This window comes from Triturus cristatus, chromosome 4_1 (assembly GCF_964204655.1).
Source record: "Triturus cristatus chromosome 4_1, aTriCri1.1, whole genome shotgun sequence".
Lineage (NCBI taxonomy): Eukaryota > Metazoa > Chordata > Amphibia > Caudata > Salamandridae > Triturus > Triturus cristatus.
The window spans coordinates 44,225,041-44,244,571 of NC_140585.1; the positions used below are offsets into that span (position 1 = coordinate 44,225,041).

The 19,531-nt window shown below is 46.3% G+C and overlaps 1 protein-coding gene across 1 annotated transcript in view; it reads left to right on the forward strand.

Moving 5' to 3' along the window:
• LOC146839429 (cobalamin binding intrinsic factor-like) overlaps nt 1-19,531 on the forward strand; it is a 64,261-nt gene that overhangs the window by 11,694 nt on the left and 33,036 nt on the right. The window contains exons 2-3 of the mRNA XM_085651477.1: nt 8,970-9,158; nt 16,432-16,581. Coding sequence (XP_085507603.1) covers nt 8,970-9,158; nt 16,432-16,581 — 339 coding nt within the window. The remainder of the gene's footprint in view (nt 1-8,969; nt 9,159-16,431; nt 16,582-19,531) is intronic.

The window sequence follows — 19,531 nt, forward strand, 5'->3', positions numbered from 1 at the left end:
AATGCTGCTCCTCTCTCCCCACGCAGTGTTGCTTTCACCCTGTGGTGCTTCAGCCTGCGCGAGGGGGCGCCGCGTTTTGCATACACAAAGTCCATTCAAATTGCTGGCTAACGCGGTGCAGCCAGATCGAGAGGGCGTGTCAGAAGGCCGGTGCCTGCAATACCGGCCAAACATGAAGTCCAAATCCCCACTCCAAGCAGAAAGAAGAAGGGTCTGACACAGCCAGGACGCATAAAGAGGATTTATTCCAAGGTAGGTTACAACGCTGAATGTAACATTTGGCAGACGCGTTTCAGCGGTTCAGCTTTCATCAGTGCCTGTTACGATGTTTGGAGCCTCGCACCTGGTGGCCATTTGGATGTTCTCGTGGCCACTCCTACCATTTTGCTTGGGGCTCCTCCTTAGTTCTTAAAGGAATACTGCAAATCGCGTTGTAGATTCAGACAGGTGCATGCTGGTACTTGCAGTCCTTCTGTGGATCTTCCTTAAGTAAGTAGAGGATCCGCTCGCCCAGTGGCGTCCCAACGATGTGGCCTCCGGACTGCACCCAACCACAGCTGTCTGCGAAGTTGACAAACCTCACTGAAACCCCTTAACGCTCCCTGCAGTCAATGCTGCTCCTCTCTCCCCACGCAGTGTTGCTTTCACCCTGTGGTGCTTCAGCCTGCGTGAGGGGGCGCCGCGTTTTGCATACACAAAGTCCATTCAAATTGCTGGCTAACGCGGTGCAGCCAGATCGAGAGGGCGTGTCAGAAGGCCGGTGCCTGCAATACCGGCCACACATGAAGTCCAAATCCCCACTCCAAGCAGAAAGAAGAAGGGTCTGACACAGCCAGGACGCATAAAGAGGATTTATTCCAAGGTAGGTTACAACGCTGAATGTAACATTTGGCAGACGCGTTTCAGCGGTTCAGCTTTCATCGGTGCCTGTTACTATGTTTGGAGCCTCGCACCTGGTGGCCATTTGGATGTTCTCGTGGCCACTCCTACCATTTTGCTTGGGGCTCCTCCTTAGTTCTTAAAGGAATACTGCAAATCGCGTTGTAGATTCAGACAGGTGCATGCTGGTACTTGCAGTCCTTCTGTGGATCTTCCTTAAGTAAGTAGAGGATCCGCTCGCCCAGTGGCGTCCCAACGATGTGGCCTCCGGACTGCACCCAACCACAGCTGTCTGCGAAGTTGACAAACCTCACTGAAACCCCTTAACGCTCCCTGCAGTCAATGCTGCTCCTCTCTCCCCACGCAGTGTTGCTCTCACCCTGTGGTGCTTCAGCCTGCGCGAGGGGGCGCCGCGTTTTGCATACACAAAGTCCATTCAAATTGCTGGCTAACGCGGTGCAGCCAGATCGAGAGGGCGTGTCAGAAGGCCGGTGCCTGCAATACCGGCCAAACATGAAGTCCAAATCCCCACTCCAAGCAGAAAGAAGAAGGGTCTGACACAGCCAGGACGCATAAAGAGGATTTATTCCAAGGTAGGTTACAACGCTGAATGTAACATTTGGCAGACGCGTTTCAGCGGTTCAGCTTTCATCAGTGCCTGTTACGATGTTTGGAGCCTCGCACCTGGTGGCCATATATATATATTCAGTGAAAAAACCATAGGTTTCACACATGTTATAGTTAGCTGGACATTTTACTGATAAAAAAACCAATGAAATTCCCCCGTTATAGTTAGTGCAGTCAACTATAACTCACGCGACCGCAATCCTCTGCTGATGCTAATACTGTATTTACACACTTATTTGCCCATGTCTTCTTCCATAAAATTTTAGCTATACATATATTACAAATATTTTTTTTTCATAAAGACACATATGTCATCAGCAGAGGATTGCGGTCGCGTGAGTTATAGTTGCCTGCACTAACTATAACGGGGGAATTTCATTGGTTTTTTATCAGTAAAATGTCCAGCTAACTATAACATGTGTGAAACCTATGGTTTTTTCACTGAATTTGCAAGGTTTTTTAAATGCTAATTCCTAACTATAACGTGTGTGAAACCTATGGTTTTTTCAGTGAATTTGTACGGTTTTTTAAATGCTAAGTTATTTTACGCCATTCGTGGCGTGCGCGCCCACTTAACGCAGTTCGTTCCGTGCGCGCGCGGTGCGCTTCGTGCACCGTGCGCGCACAGTGAGCAAGCGGTGCGCTTCGCGCACCGCGCGCCCACTTTACGCAATTAGTGCCGTGCACGCACGGCGGGCACGCAGTGCGCTACGCGCACCGCGTGCCCACGTTACGCTGGATGGGCCATATACGCACGATGCGCTTCGCGCACCGTGCGCACATGGAGGACATATTATGCGCTTCGTTGTGAAAGGTAAGCATTTAAATTTTCATTGAGTGAGACATGCCATGCCCAATTGGTGCCCTTCAGGAACCAATTGCACACGGGGTGGGGAGAGTGTGGATAGTTATTTTTTAAAGGTTATTTTTAACCGTAAGCGTACGGTAAGCGTAATCGCCGATGTTTCGAAAAAAATTAAAAATGAATTTTTGGCCTGGGGGGGTCTTTGGGGACACTTTCACCAAGACTAGGTGGTTAGGAGCTGTCTAAATAGTCCCTTTCAATGTTTTTTGCCTTTGTTTTTCCTCCACCCCTCAGAGTGCGAGAGAGAAAATGGCGGACGCCGTTTCCTGGTTTCGAACGATTCGAATGTTTACTAAGGTCTAACAGCCAATCAGAATCGCGCTCGCGCACGGCACCGTACGCGTACGGTAAGCTTACCGTAAGCGCACTGTAAGCGCACCGTAAGCTGGCTCAGATATATATATTGATTTAAATGCTATTTTCACAGGAAGTACTGAAAAGATTTACACCAGACCTACAAAAGGCACTTCCTTGACCTGAGGACTACCTCTCTGCCAAATTTCAAGTAATTCTGTTCAGCCGTTCGGGCTGTAGCTGTGTCTAAAGGTCCTATGGAAAAATGCATGGGAAAACGCGTTTTGGGACCCCCCTTTTTTCTCAGCCCCCGCTTGGCGAATCCCCCCGAGACTTTCAGGGTAGGAGCGGAGCGTAGCGCCCCACCTATTTTGAAAATTTCGCGAGGATTCGTCGACCGGCGCCAAAGTTATTCCAAATAGAATGTTGCGGATTTCCTATGGAAACAGGGTCCTAACTATAACTATCTACTGGCGACCGCCAGTAGATAATATTACCTACTGGCGGTCGCCAGTAGGTAGTTATAGTTAGGACCCCTTTTCCATAGGAAATCCGCAACATTCTATTTTGAATAACTTTGGCGCCGGTCGACGAATCCTCGCGAATTTCTCAAAATAGGTGGGGCGCTACGCTCCGCTCCTACCCTGAAAGTCTCGGGGGGATCCGTCAAGCGGGGGCTGAGATAAAAGGGGGGTCCCAAAACACGTTTTTCCCATGCATTTTTCCATAGGACCTTTAGAACGAGCTACAGCCCGAACGGCTGAACAGAATTACTCGAAATTTGGCAGAGAAGTAGTCCCTAGGTCAAGGAAGTGCCTTTTGTAGGTTTGGTGTAAATCTGTTCAGTAGATTCTGAGAAAATAGCCTTTAAATCAATATATATATCTGAGCCCGCTTACGGTACGCTTACCGTACGCTTACCGTACGCGTACGGTGGTGTGCGCGAGCGCGATTCTGATTGGCTCTTAGATCTTAGTAAACATTCGAATCGGCCGAAACCAGGAAGCGGCGGCCGCCATTTTGTGTATTTCACTCTGAAAAAAAGAGTGAAAACAAGAAAAGGGGGCAAAGAGGAGAGTTACAGACCCCCTTACATTTGTGAGGGGGTCAAAGAAGGACTGTAAAGTACAAAAAAAACATTTATTGTTTTTTAAAAAAATCACGGGGTACGCGTACGGTGAGCTTACGGTAAGCGTACGGAAGAAAAATGGCGTGCGCGAGCGAGATTCTGATTGGCACTTAGATCTTAGTAAACATTCGAATCGGCCGAAACCAGGAAGCGGCGGCCGCCATTTTGTGTATTTCACTCTGAAAAAAAAGAGTGAAAACAAGAAAAGGGGGCAATGAGGAGAGTTACAGACCCCCTAACATTTGTAAGGGGGTCAAAGAAGGACAGAAAAGTACAAAAAAAACATTTATTGATTTTTAAAAAAATCACGGGGTACGCGTACGGTAAGCGTACGGTAAAAAAAAATAAAAAAAAATAAATGAAATGCAGAATTCAAAAGTGCGCATGCGCGTAAAAAAGACACGCGCTTGCGCGCATGCGCATAACAGTCACTCCCCGACACTTCCGCGTAACGTGCGCGTGTAGCGTACACGCGTACGCGTCCCACGCGGAGTACGCGCGGCTACGCAAATTGCGTAACTATACGCAAGCAGCGTAAAAAAATTACGGGCGTTGCGTAAACCGTACGCTTACCGTGAGCTTACGGTACGCGTACTAAAAAAATAATAAAAAAAATAGAAAAAAAGTACTGCTAATAAATTTTACATGTTTATTTTAAAAAATATATTTAAAAAAACATATTAAAGAATTTTAAAAATTTAATCATAGTCTTTATAAAAGGTAAGAAAATTAAAATAAAAATATGTTAGAAAAAATAGAAGAAAAAAAAAAAATTAGCATTTAAAAAACCTTGCAAATTCACTGAAAAAACCATGGGTTTCACACACGTTATAGTTAGGACTTAGCATTTAAAAAACCTTAGAAATTCAGTGAAAAAACCATAGGTTTCACACACGTTATAGTTAGGAATTAGCATTTAAAAAACCTTAGAAATTCAGTGAAAAAAACCATAGGTTTCACACATGTTATAGTTAGCTGGACATTTTACTCGTAAAAAACCATTGAAATTGCCCCGTTATAGTTAGTTCAGCTAACTATAACTCGCGCGCCCGCAATGCACTGCTGATGACGTCACATATTACATCACTCATGACATGGTCAGTGACATCACTCATGACATCACTGATGACATCTCAAATGACATCACTGATGACATCATCCTTGTGATAGAGTGGCAGACCTCCTCTCACCCTAATATAACCTTTGATACACACATACAAAAATAGAGACTAAAATTTACAAAAGAATGGACATACCAATAACAGTTACAACAACCTCTTCAGTAATTCTAAGATCCACATACACATCCATTCATTCACCAACAGTTCAATACAGTCACTCATACATGTACTCACTTATCATATGTACTCATACACCTATACATCCTGTAACACAATGCCACTTATCCATAGAGCTACTCACACACATAGTCACCCATGCTAATAAAGAATAAAACATACATTTACTTGCATATACAGTTATTCACACACCACCACACTTACTTCTACGGAAACTTACACATACTTAGTCTTTTAAACAATCACTTATAGAAACACATACTTATTCATACAGGAACTCTTCCAATGTCTCACTCTCACATATACTCACTTATTTACACCAATAGTCACATATACTAGTTTAAAACATATGTAGTTACTCATAAAGACACTATTGAGACAGTCATTCACTCACTAACACACCCATACACACACTCATCCACCCATGCAGTCCTGCACACATGCTCTGATCAACACATACAAACAGTGAGTCAATCATTCATGCACCTATGCACTACGTAATACCCCCCACCGAACCATGCAGACACTCAGACTGATACTCAAAAAACCAACTAATATCCTATATAGACACCCATGTAGATACTCACCAACCCATGCAGCCACTTATACACAAAGTGAGAGACTGATACAGATATTTATATATTTAAACATTACTCACTAAGCCATGTATTCACTATGATACACTTAATCAGTCAGTTACACAATCAATTTTTCAATAAGAAATCATCCATTTAGACAGTAATATACCCATTTATTCTTTCATCGACCTTGAGATATACATATATAAAACATATTTAATTTTCAGAAAAACACACATTCACTGGATGGTGTCATCAGTAATGTCATTTGAGATGTCATCAGTGATGTCATGAGTGATGTCACTGACCATGTCATGAGTGATGTAATATGTGACGTCATCAGCAGTGCATTGCGGGCGCGCGAGTTATAGTTAGCTGAACTAACTATAACGGGGCAATTTCAATGGTTTTTTACGAGTAAAATGTCCAGCTAACTATAACATGTGTGAAACCCATGGTTTTCTTCACTGAATTTCTAAGGTTTTTTAAATGCTAATTCCTAACTATAACGTGTGTGAAACCTATGGTTTTTTCACTGAATATATATATATATATATATATATATATATATATATATATATATATATATATATATATATATATATATATATATATATATATATATATATATATATATATATACATACATACATATGCTGAAAATCCCCACAATTAGAGGGCAGTTCAGGTTACAAAACAAACATCAAAAACCACTGAAATCCTGTCAGTTTGATTTGGGTAAACTAACCATAGCTCTCCCATCATGCATTGCTTATGTCATACTTGGACAAGGTAAACAACATCATCGATTACATCACTGATTACTTCACTAATGACCACATCCAGAAGTACAAGTACTCTACCTTTTGTCATGCTCAGAGAGGGTTAGTAGCAGGACTTTACCCCTTTGGTAACAATCTGTGATCAACCAACCCACACTGCACACAGCCATTGGATGTGCATAGCAGGGGTTGGGTGCAGAGCCTGGCCTTTGATCAGACCATATGGCTAGGCCTCCACAGGTGGACACTCACTGCTGCTTATGGCCTTCTGCGGTGCGCAACAGGGTCTTGCTATGTGGTGTGATGTAGCCAGGCTCTGAGACAAACTCACCACAGATGGCTAACCCTACTTCTCACCATCGTTTGCAAGCACAGCAAGGGTTGGCTGCAGAGCTTGGCCCCTGGCCAGCCCTTGCACCCAACAGTCCTTGGTGGCCAATCCCCCCTGTGTGCAACCTTCCTTTGACTTCGCACGCAGGTTGGGTGCAGAGTCTGGCTAAACCCCACTGTGCACGGCTGAAGGGTGTGTGCAGCAGAGGTTGTCTACCCACAGCGGGTTGGACAGCTGCACTGTTGGCTGCAAATAGGAGGTCAGGTGCAAAGAACAGCTGGATGTGGCATATGATAAAAAAAATTGAAATTCACTAAAGAGTCAAAGGTTAAAGTGACATTGTATTGAGTGTTGGTTAAAATACCTTAATGTGCATTTAAAAAAGATCTCAGACACTTAAAAAGCAATTATAGTTATAAAACAAAACCTAAACCTAAAAAACATTAATATTCACCAGTTATGGCTCGGTAACCTGACCATAACTGATGCCTTTGGGATGCACTGCTTACGAGTTACGACCTCACATTTGACTTCTCCCATGATAATGATACCAACAAAGAGTAAACCCCCCACTACAAGCCTACCACAATCACATGTCCTGCATCTACACATCTTACTGCCCAAAAAGCATTCAATCTAATCAATCTTGGACGATGAACTCTGGGAGGTCAGGGTCCCAACCGGTGGAACATTCTGATCTCAGGTCTGAGGCTGATGGTCACCAAAGGAAGGGTCTAAAAATTGAAGAGTTCCACCTTACCTTCTGCCGAACCTCCTGTATATGGGACCTGTAATGAAGAATTTCACATGGTTCCCCCACTGCTGATTGGACTCTCGATGTTCTACACGTAGACTCTGCAGCTACTAGAGCAAAACGCAACCAAACTCCTCTATAAACTAATAGACAAAAAGTGAAGCTTTGCTTAGAACTACAAGCTCAGCAAGGGGTTAATACTTAGAAGGGGGCAGCTCTGCTCGGGTTGTATTTATTCAGTAATAGGGCAACCCTCAAGTTGAGGCTGCTGCCATATGTTAGAGGGTGACATAGGTACATGTTGTGTAGTCTTTGTGGTGATTTAAGGCACAGTTAGCGATGCTCCAGTGGCTGATAAGGAGGCATGCTACAAGTGTCTTTACAACCTTATCAAGAACTGATTGCAACTAGTTATGATGCAAGTGTACTTGACGACCCTTCTCTAAACAAATCAGTGAGCCTGCCATCATTGAGTAATCAGGGAGGTAGATTTTAACTCTTGACCCCTCATGATCCTCCCTACTTTCAATCCTGCTCCCCACACAATTCTCCTAGTCAAGCAGGACCAGGGCCCTCTCTCCTAGCCTTTTATAGTGACCACAGTTCATGATCCCTAATGTAGCCTCAGTGTCCTCCAGCCCCTTCCCTCAGTTCCAGTGGGCCCGATTCAGAAAAAGTAACGTGAGACAAAATCCTAACTTTACGACTTTCTATATTCACAAAGGGAATTTAGGAAGTAGTAAAGTTAGGATTTTGTCTCAGTTAAACTTAAGTTTTGGTCTTAAGTTTAACTGAAGACCAAAACTTAATTTTAACTATGACAGAATTCTAACTTTACTACTCCTAAATGCCCTTTGTGAATACCCAAAGTCGTAGAATTAGGATTTTGTCTCAGATTACTTTTGTGAATCGAGCCCTCAGATCCCAATCCCTCATGTCAGTCTCCTCTGGCCCCTTCCTTCCTCATGGCATTTAGTTTCCAACCAAGTAGCAACCTTTGTTAGTGCCGTCCACCTCTGGCTCTTTCCCTCGTCATGTAAAGATCTTCTCTGCCTTCTCCCTCTTGGAGATCCCAGCACCTTCTGGGTGTCACCATGGTCCCAATTCTATGGCAAGTCAGCAGTTAAGAGACTGATACTCTTGTGAGTGTGTATGTATGTAAGGCTACTCATGTGTGTACACATGAACATACACGTGTGTTTATCTGTATATGTGGGTATGTGTGTGTGTCTGCATGCATTGAGCTTGTGTGATTGATCGTCTGAAAGTAACACAATATTGTGTAAAGGTAACGTGAGTTCTGACTTGACCATTCTTGTGTTCCCACACACACTGCTAAGACGTTAGACCTTTTCCTCCATTATTTTGTCCCAGGCTCAGGTTAGTTGATTTGCATCAGCATTTGATGACCCTCAGATATCTTTCCTTTCAGCTGTTCCGGAACCCCAGAAGTCCCTGGTCACGGCTCTCCTGAACCAGATGCTGCACTCTGTCAGCCCCAACACCGCACCAGACCCCAGTGTACTTATAGCCTCCAACTTAGCCGGGAGCCAAGATGTCAACACTGAGAACCTTCTGGTGGAGCAACTCAAACAGGATGCAATCAACAGAGTCTCAATGGGTGAGGAATACACCCACACACCACATCCACAACTCAAACAAAAGGATATACCTTAGTCGCAATCGGCACTCGTTGCACGCTCAATGTATCTCGTAGAGTGTCCGAAGGTCTGGATGGAAACCTGTCTGTTGACTGGTTGGGATGTCCCAGAGATCTCAGGTCCTGCTGTGATGCCTCACATTAGGTTGGATTATGGTTTGTAGGACTGGAATTGCAGCATCACTATATTGGTAGCTGGAACATCCCCCACTTGTTAACGAACAACAAACTCTCTGCAATTCTCCACTGTGGTGTTCTCTGTTTCAGTGATCCTGTACTCTTCATGAGAATTTGGTAACTCATTTTGCCACATGTGCATTTATTCAAACTTTGGAAGAGTGTTTCATTTCTATATCTGATTTCAATCTTGTCTCAGTGCTTGTTCCTTGATTAATTAGCTGCATACATCACTGAACCTATCATTATCATTGGCTTCTTAATACCGTTTATGTTTCTGCCCAAGTGGGTATTTTGAGTCCTGCAGTGATGGTGATTTTATTTACTGTTGTGTTAATTGTTTTGTTCACTGCTTCGTTTCTATTTTGTGGAGGGTGTTTTCCTTCATAGTTTTGCTGTCTGTTTTATAGTGTGTGTATGCATGTTTGTGCCTTCACTCTATCTTTAGGTGCTTTGTTATTTTCTTTCAATGTTTATTGGGCATTTGTACAAATATTTGGGTCTCAGTGTTGCATTGAGGCTTCTTACTTCAATGTTTCTTTGGGTGTTTTTCAGAGTTAAGATTTCTCTTATATAATTGTGTGTGTATGTGTTTCAATATTTGTTATTTGAAACCTGCACCTGTGTGTTTTTTGCATTAGTGTTTCTTTGGTGAGTTTATAGTTTGCTGTGTAGTAACATGTCTGTTTATTTTCCCTTAGAATGTTGTGTTGTGTTGAATTTGTATTTGTGTATAGTGCGTTTGTGTTTTTTGTTGGATAGGGGTTTACCAGTGCATTTAGCTTGCGTGCTGGGTGTTTCATTGCGTGCTTTATAGTATTTGACACAGTCTATTAACTGGGTATTTATTGATTTGATGTTTGATTGCAGTTTATTTGGTTGTATGGTTCTATATTTACTTCAATTTGGTTCTGTTCACTTTTTCTTCAGTTTTTTGTGAGTGTTCCAGTTTTTGTTGTTTGGTTGTGTGCTTTGTGTGTGCGCATGTGGGTGACTGTGGGTGTGTGTGTGTGCATGCATGTGTGCGAGAGAGAGATCATTGACTATTTATCAGGATGTTTGAGTTGATGTTTCATTGAGTGGGGACTTTGTCACTCTTTCAATGGATGTTTCTGAATTTATATTTTTTTACAGTGAAATAGATTAGTTAATCAAATGATTTGCGGTTAATGCTTCCATCGGTTTTTCCTCTGACTGTGTTTGTCATAGACAAATCATGATTTATTTGAGTTTCATGAAGAACTACTTTGTTGATTGAACATGAGTTACTCAGTCACATGCTCCCTCATTGACTTATTGTTCTTACAAGGTTAATAGCCTGAGTGGTTGGTAGTTTTATTCTCCTTTACATTTATTTATTGATTGTTTAGTAGGTGTTGTTTTGGTGCACATTTGTTTGTTAACTGTTTGTGGGTTTTCTGAGTTGGTATTTCCATGATGTTTGTAACTTGGCTCGTTTGACACTTTACCACAGGCTCAGTTGTTCATGGAGGGCTTTTCTGGATGATTGCTTTAAATGCGCATTTGCTCAATGTTGTCGTAGTGTTTTTCAGTGCTTATCTATGCTCCAGACTGGTTCCTATGGGAGTGCTTGTAGAGTTGTGAGGTGGTCTAGTGGTTTGAGGGTGGAGCATCGGGAGAGGGGGAAGAGGAGGACGGCCAGCGGGAAGAGGCGGGGCGTGCCTGAGGGACGGCAGTGAGAGTAGGGACACGCTAGTGACCGGTTGCTAATAAAGTGTGTTGAACGAACCCACAGTGTCTGTCGTCATTAGTCACAGCGAAGACACGACAGCTGGCGACGAGGGTGGGATCGAGCTGAATGCTCTCCCAAACCCTGAAACGCAACCGAGACCGCCGGAGGGCAAGACGCGGGAGAAGACGGCGGGAACACCGCCGCACGCAGAGCGCACCCCGAGCGCGAAGAGAGCCCGGCAGTGTGAGGAGCGGAAGCGCGGAACGCACCCTGAGTCTGAAGAGGGTTTGGCGCTCGAAGGAAAGGAGAGAGGTCGACGACGCTGGCCCACGCGTCTCGATGTGAGTGCCAGACGTGAGAACCACCACCTACCCTGCTAGGAAGCCTCTCCCCGAGTGAAACGGAAGACGTGCGGAGGCCAGACGAGCGGTGCACGGACCGGGGGTGAGTGAAGCCTCACAGTGATAGCAGCACGTGTGAAGCCCTGTGCACGATACCGGCCCGGCGGCCATCTTGAAGTCAGGCGAATTGCAAAGACGTCCCATTTAAGTGTACCCGGCGGCCATTTTGAAGTCAGGCGCCGTGAGGAACAAACAAGCACGAGCAAAGCGAAGCCACACACGAGTGCAAAGGGACAGATAAATTCAAAAAAGAAGAAAGAAAATAACAACAAGACAATTAACAAACAAGCCAAGGCAAAGGCAAGTGGACAACAAGACAAATAACAAACAAGCCAAGGCAAAGGCAAGTGGACAGATAAGACATAGCGTCGCGTGAAACACAATGTCGACCCAGGGATCCCCAGTCCGCCAAGAAGCGAAGCCACTTGTCATGGGGTTATCGCATCTGCGCCCTCCAGAACCCCTAGCGCTCGTGGTCGGAAGCAGCATGGGCCCTCGCTGGGAAGAATGGATCGAAGATTTCGAGGACTACATCAAAGGTTCCAAGGTACTGGGGGATGAGGATCAACTGATCGCACTTCGAAATCTCGTGGGGAAGGATATCAGCAAGATGATAAAAGAAATCCCTGCCACAGATGCGGGAACATATGCCAAGGTGCGAGAGGCCCTGGATAAGAAGTTCTTGCACAAGAAGAATGTGGACTATGAACGGTATGTGTTTCAGCGAGCGCGCCAAGAGAAAGATGAGGTAATGGGCTCATATATAACGCGACTACGGCGATTGGCGCGCCACTGCAACTTTGAAGCATTCTCGACAGATGATGCAATACGGCTGCGCGTGATTGACGGCTGTCAGTCGGAGTCCCTTCGTAGGAAACTATTGAAGAAAAGCCACACCTTAGATGAAATTGAGGAACTCACGAGATTACACCACCAAACGGCGGAACAGGCCAAGACCATGGAGGCAGGGCGTACGGAGCGCAAGGAGCTAATCTGTCAAGTGCACACCGAACGTCCTCGCCGGGGGTCGAGAGAACGAGCACGACACGCACGACCGCCGTCGAGACATCGCCGCCCCGGACATCGGCGGCCAGACTCGGGGAGGAGGAGCAGACGCCAGGATCACGGGAAGAAGGCGCCAGTGCGAAGGTGCTATAGATGTGGATATGACTTCCCACACAGCGGAGCATGCCCCGCCATAGGGCAGCAGTGCCACAAGTGTGGCCGGAGTAATCATTTTGAGACCATGTGCGGGGAGTACCGCCGTGAGAAAGACAAAAATGCAACCAGGATGCTAAGAGGCGAAACGCGCCGACACCATGCGCGAGCAGTACATGACCGTCAGAAGTCGTCGTCCAGATCCTCCCAGTCCAGCAGGGAGTCACGATCATCAAGGTGGTCGAGAAGATCACCGTCTAGAGACTCTGGTTCACCGTCAAGCGAACAAGAGTATTCAGTGGAATATGTAAACATGATTGCTGATCCAGACCAGCTGAAGAAATACCCTCGCCTGGACATCAGTGTGGGCACACATCACACAAAGTTTGTAATGGACAGTGGGGCATCACTCAATTACATCCCGGTGACAGAGTATAGGAAAATGAATCCTCGGCCCCGACTAAGCCCTGCACACGTCCGTGTCTATACCTGGATGTCCAGGAAGCCGCTCCCATGTCTTGGGAAATTTTCGACGACGCTGAGGCACCAAACAACATCTGTCCCAGCTGTGATACACGTCATTGAGGGGCCAGAGGCGGACTGTCTCCTCAGCCTGCCGACGGCTGAACGGTTGAGACTGGTGGAAATCCTTTACCGTGTCAGCAGCGACAACGATACCATCCACAAATTCCCAAAGTTATTCTCCGGGCTCGGCAAAATGAACAGAGGCCAAATTCGCCTCCACATAAATGAACAGATCCGCCCAGTTGCCCAACACCCTCGGAAGGTACCCTTCCACCTCCAGCAGGCTGTGGAAGACGAGCTGCAGGACCTGCTAAAGGCTGACATCATCGAGCGGACAGAAGGCGCCACGCCGTGGGTGTCTCCGGTAGTGGTCGTACCAAAGAAAGGAACGCCAGGGAAGGTCCGACTATGTGTGGACATGCGGGTGCCCAACACCGCCATCGAGAGGGAGCGCCATCCAGGGCCCCACTTAAGTGACATGATAGCTGCACTAAACGGGGCGCGGGTATTTTCTAAGTTAGACCTTAACAAGGGTTACCACCAATTGGAACTCCACGAAAGCTCACGATATATCACGACATTCGCAACGCACCTGGGGCTGTTCAGATATAAGAGACTGAACTTTGGCATTTCATCAGCCGCAGAGATATTTCAAGAGGCTATCAGACAAACAATCCATCACATCCCTAATACGCTGAATTACAGTGATGACATCCTAGTCTACGGGGCGAACATCCAGGATCACGATACAGCCTTAGACAGGGTCTGCCATGCCCTCCTCGAAGCCAACCTCACGCTCAACAGAGAGAAATGTGAGTTCCACCAGTCGAAGCTAAAATTCTTTGGACACATCTTCTCTGGAGCCGGAATGAAGCCAGACCCCGACAAAGTGAGCACTCTGAACAACACCAAGAGTCCACAAGACGTCAGCGATGTACGGTCTTTCTTGGGCATGGCGAGTTACTGCTCGAGATACATTAAGGACTATGCCACACTCAGCCACCCCCTTCGAATGCTGACAAAACAGGGACAGGCGTTTGAGTGGACGTCGGAGTGCGAGCGAGCGTTTCAAGAAATTAAACTGGCTGTGGGCACGGTGGAGAGCCTGGCATACTTCAGCCCAGACCGCAAGACTGAAATCACCGTGGACGCGAGCCCCGTCGGCCTAGGTGCCATCCTGGCTCAATACGATAAAGACACTGACCAACGTCACATAGTGGCCCACGCCAGCCGCAGTCTCTCCGACACAGAGAAGGCCTACTCTCAACCTGAAAAGGAAAGCCTCGCGGTAGTGTGGGCGTGCGAACACTTCCACGTGTTTATCTATGGTAAACATTTCACAATGGTGACGGACCACCAAGCACTCATCACCATCTATGGAAACCCGCGGTCCAAAATGCCTCCCCGCATCGAACGCTGGGGACTACGTCTGCAAGAATACACTTTCACCATTGTGCACAAACCGGGGAAGGCAGCCAACCCAGCTGACTATATGTCGCGACACCCCGAAGTTTCCCAGCGCCCCACACCATCCGTTGCTGACGAATACATCCACTTTGTAGTGGATCAGGCGCGGCCACCAGCCGTTCCCCTAGACGTCATCCAAGATGTCACCTCGCAGGATGCCATGCTGCAAAGGGTGATTCGCCGAGTTCAAACACACCGATGGCGGCATGAAGACACGGAGGATGAAAGCGGCGACCCAACAATGCATCAGGAGTTGCAGGCATTCCGGAACGTGCGCGAGGAACTATCCGTCACAGCAGACGGCCTGTTGCTAAGGGATCACCGAATCGTCATCCCCCAACAATTGCGGCAAGGAGTCGTCAACTTGGCTCACAAAAGCCATCGAGGAGTGGTAGCAACCAAAAGGGCTCTTCGTGAGCGTGTCTGGTTCCCCTTCCTGGACAAAATGGTAGAACAAACTCTGAAGGACTGTCCGCAGTGTCAAGTGGTAAGGCACGGAGATCCGCCGGCCCCACTCCAGATGACGCCCCTACCGCCAGGAGTGTGGCACGAGTTGGCGATGGACTTTTATGGCCCCATGCAGTCGGGCAAATATGTGCTAGTGATAATCGATGAATATTCGAGATTCCCTATCGCCCGATTTGTGACATCCACTAACGCAGCTGCCACACTTACTATCTTGGATGAAGTCTTTGCAGCCTGGGGGGTACCCAAAGAGGTGAAAACAGACAATGGTCCTCCTTTCAATGGCCGGGAGTTCAGTGATTTCATGAAACTAATGAATGTCCGACACCGGCGGATAACACCACTATGGCCACAGGCCAACGGCACAGCTGAGAGGTTCATGGCCACCCTCAAGAAGACATTCCAACAGGCGGCTCTTGACAAAAGAGACCCACAGGTGGCACTCAACGATGTGCTCCGAGCGTACCGGACGACGCCGCACGCCACCACTGGCAAATGTCCAGCAACGCTCATGCTAGGGCGCCCGGTTCGGACGCGGATACCCACTTGGGAGGGAGCTCTACGACCGGTATCCCCAAGTCGCGTCCATCAGGAAGTGGAAGCTACTGACAGAGCTCGCAAAGAAAGCATGAAGACATATGCGGATGGTAGAAGACGAGCCCGCTCTTTTTCGTTCCACGAAGGAGATTGCGTGGTAGTCAAGCAGGAGCAATGCAAGAAAACGGACAGCAAGTTTAGAGCGGAACCCCTGACAGTCACCCGACAGAAGGGCACCATGCTGACAGCGGAGTCAGACAACAGGCGTGTCACTCGAAATGTGTCTCACTTTCAAAAGTGTAGTCCAGCTCTGCAGGAGGCACTCGAGTCGCGGATAACGCCACCAAGAGTTCAACAGATTGAAACGCAAGGTGAGAATGGCACCCACTCGGACAAGGAACTCGGAGACAATGCCACCGTAGTGCCTGAAGGACGGTCTCTCAGACCCCGACAGACAATTCGCCAGCCTAAGCGGCTAATTGAAGAAATGTAACCCGTCAGTGATTCATTTGTTTTGCTAACAAAGGGGGAGATGTAGAGTTGTGAGGTGGTCTAGTGGTTTGAGGGTGGAGCATCGGGAGAGGGGGAAGAGGAGGACGGCCAGCGGGAAGAGGCGGGGCGTGCCTGAGGGACGGCAGTGAGAGTAGGGACACGCTAGTGACCGGTTGCTAATAAAGTGTGTTGAACGAACCCACAGTGTCTGTCGTCATTAGTCACAGCGAAGACACGACAGTGCTGGAGTGTGACATTGCCATTTATATGGTTTACCTGCATTATCTTATAATGAACTGCATTTATTCTCTTCCCGCAGACCTCCCCTTCACATCAGGACAGGTCGCCCTTTATGTCCTTGCACTGAAGTCCTCCTGTGAAGATCCCACCAGAGTCTCCTCTCAGGGGCAGTCTGTCAACTTGGTGCAGGTCTTGGAGGGTAAAGTCAAACAGGAGCTGACAAATATTGGTGAGTGGGGAAGTGTGGTAAAATTGACATGCAAATGAATATTTAGTAATCTAGTTTCTTCCAAGACTCAGAAGTAGAGGATTCAGGGGAGATTCCTGGCTGAGAGCAACAATCAATTACTGGGTATAAGGCCTAATTAAAGTCCATCTTTGAGTCTAACACTGTTTCTATTCCACATCACAATTATGTTTTTGTATTCTTTATTTGGGTCTGTTCTGCTCCTGACAATAGATAGCCCACATCAAAGAGTGAGTCCACCATGGAATGAAAAGAGTGAGACTTTGCGGGAGGGGGCTATGAATGAGGATGGTGAAGGAGGTCTTCCAGCAGCACATGAGAGACAAGAATTACCTGGAAGTCAATGATAAACAGGAGGATGAGCAGTCTTTTGCGGTGCTATAGGAAGTTGTCTTCTAATCTACTTGGCTGCTTGCTGCAGTCAATGAGATTGGAAACATACAAAGTGAGGCAGGATGTGACCTAACACCCCTGGAAGGACCTCATTTGTGAGTCGCATCCCATTGTTAGAGGTAGTGTTTGTTGTGTGTGGCTTCACATGTCCCGCAGATGCTCTTTTCTTTGACTCTGGTCACCAGTTGTAGTGGTTCAGTGTTGGCTTGATTTGATAACCCGGCCGTGTGTTGGAGATATGCCAGGCTGGCGCAGAGAGGTCTCAGGCAGTTCAGGTTGGACATTGGGTTTTCTCCTGCTGATAGGTAGGTGTAGACTGTCATTTCCTGCAACATTTAGATGGTATTTGTGGACCTTGATCAGCTTATTAGATTAGGTCTTAAAACACCAGCTGGCATGAAATAGAAATCCCAGTTACAAGTGGAACTGACTGGTACAATACCTAATCACCTTGTCATGCCAAGCTGGCTTCCAGAACGAAAAGTACAATCTTAGCACAGTAGAGGAACATCAACCCTCACAATGACAGATAGGGATGGAGTCTGATGGGGAAGGGATATCTGTGCCCTGTGATGTCACGTCCTGTGCAGATGACAACAAGCTCAGCCTCATCTGTAAAATTTTGGAATCCAAGGTCCCACTGCTAAATGACCTCTGCTCGTGTAGACGTTACCACTGATGTATGTGAATTAATGGAAAAACAGAGATAGCTTTAAGGAAACATCCCAAATTACACACTTGGGTAAGGGTTAGGGCTAGTGAGGGATTTTTTGGTTTAGGGATGGGAGATGTTTAGGGGCAATGAGTATTTTTTTTAGTGTTTTTAGGATTCAGGGAAGGGTGGAGTTTAGGGGTAATGAGAATTTTTAGGGACAGATTTGAGTGGCGTTTAGGGTAGTTAGGAGTTTTTAGGGTTCACAAATGATTGGAGTTTAGGGGTGATGGGGGTTTTAGGGTTCAGAGATGGGAGTCATGTATGGGTGTTAAGTTTTTTTTATGTTTTACAGATTAGTCAAGTTTAGGGCTGGTGAGTGTTTATGAGGATAAGTGATGGGTAGAGTTTTAGGAAGATGAAGGGTTTTTAGTTTTTGGGATTGGGTGGAATATAGTGTTCTTTGGGATTTTAAAAGGTCAGGGTTAGGTGGAGTTTTTATGTAGAAACGGTTTTGAGGGTGAGGAGATGGTGAAGTTTAGGGCTGGTGAGGGGCTTTAGGGGTCATGAATCGGTGGATTTCAGGGGTAGTGAGGGTTTTTAGGGTATAAGGATGAGTGGAGGTTAGGGGTGGTGAAGGATTTTAAGGGATCACAAATGGGTGGGGTTTATGCATAAGGACGGGCTTTTAGGATTCAGGAATGGATTGAGTTTGGCGGTAGTGAGGGTTTGAGGTTAAGAGATGTGTAGGGAATAGGAGTAGAAAGGGCTTTGAGGGTTCAGGGATGGGTAAAGTTTTGAGGTAAAAGATGGGTTGAGTTTAGGTATGGTGACGGGTTTTTAGGGTCTAGGGATGTGTGGAGTTTAGGGTTACAAAGTTCTGTTAGGATTCAGGGATCAGTGGCGTTTAGGGGTCAGGGAGGGTGGAGTTTATGGGTGGAGAGGCATTAGGGGGCAGACATCAATGGTGTTTAGGGATAGTGAGGATTCTGCAAAAGAAAGTTTTGACAAGTTTAACATAAAGGATTGTAATAAATGTTTCATTTTGCCAGTTTGGGCCAAATTCCACCAAACGGCGTGTGGCAAAAACTTTTCCTGCAAGGCTCTAGTAATGCGAGTACAAGCCAAATTTGGCGAGTGCCATTTTCTAATGTGGGTGGTCTCGGGCGGTCACGGTGAGAGGACTGCCTCTCAACTAAATTTGGTGCAGCTCATGTAGATTTTCTACTCGAGTGGGTACAAAACCAACTCGAATGGGCTTGTGCTTTTGCGTGCCGCATGGTGCCGTTCACGATGATTTTTCAGTGCTGCTCGCACTAGTGGCAGTAAATTGCATTGCAAGCAGCACAACATCAGAACTCCACGGAATCTTGCAGAGTTTTTATTTAACTCTGCGGAGTTCCCCCCACCCCTAAGAAAAATGTTTCTGAAAGTAAGACCTGCAACCATTTCAGTCACACCTTCAAAAGAAGCATGCAGGAGCCAATTTTGAAAAAATAGACATTCAATTAATTGGTTTATAAATAGCATTCATCTTGAAAATTCCATTAAGCCATTTATGTGAAATGGTTTCTCGTCCATTCGATTGTTTTTCTATGAAAACACATACAACCGGTACAGAGCTGAGGGAGCAGTACGGGACATGTGAAGGATGGAGGTAGGAACGGTCCAGCGCTCCCTTGCTGTAAATAGGCAGCTGAGGAGGATTCCATGCAGGCATTTGTAAAGTGCAAGGTGGCCAACCATTGGGAACAGTGTGTCCCTTCTATTCTGGGCATTGCCCTGCTTGAGTCACATGTTCCAGTAACTCAATCAGAATGCTGAACATATGTGAGTACCATGAGGTACCTTTAGTTTATATTATGTTCTGCAATGTAATAATCAAGC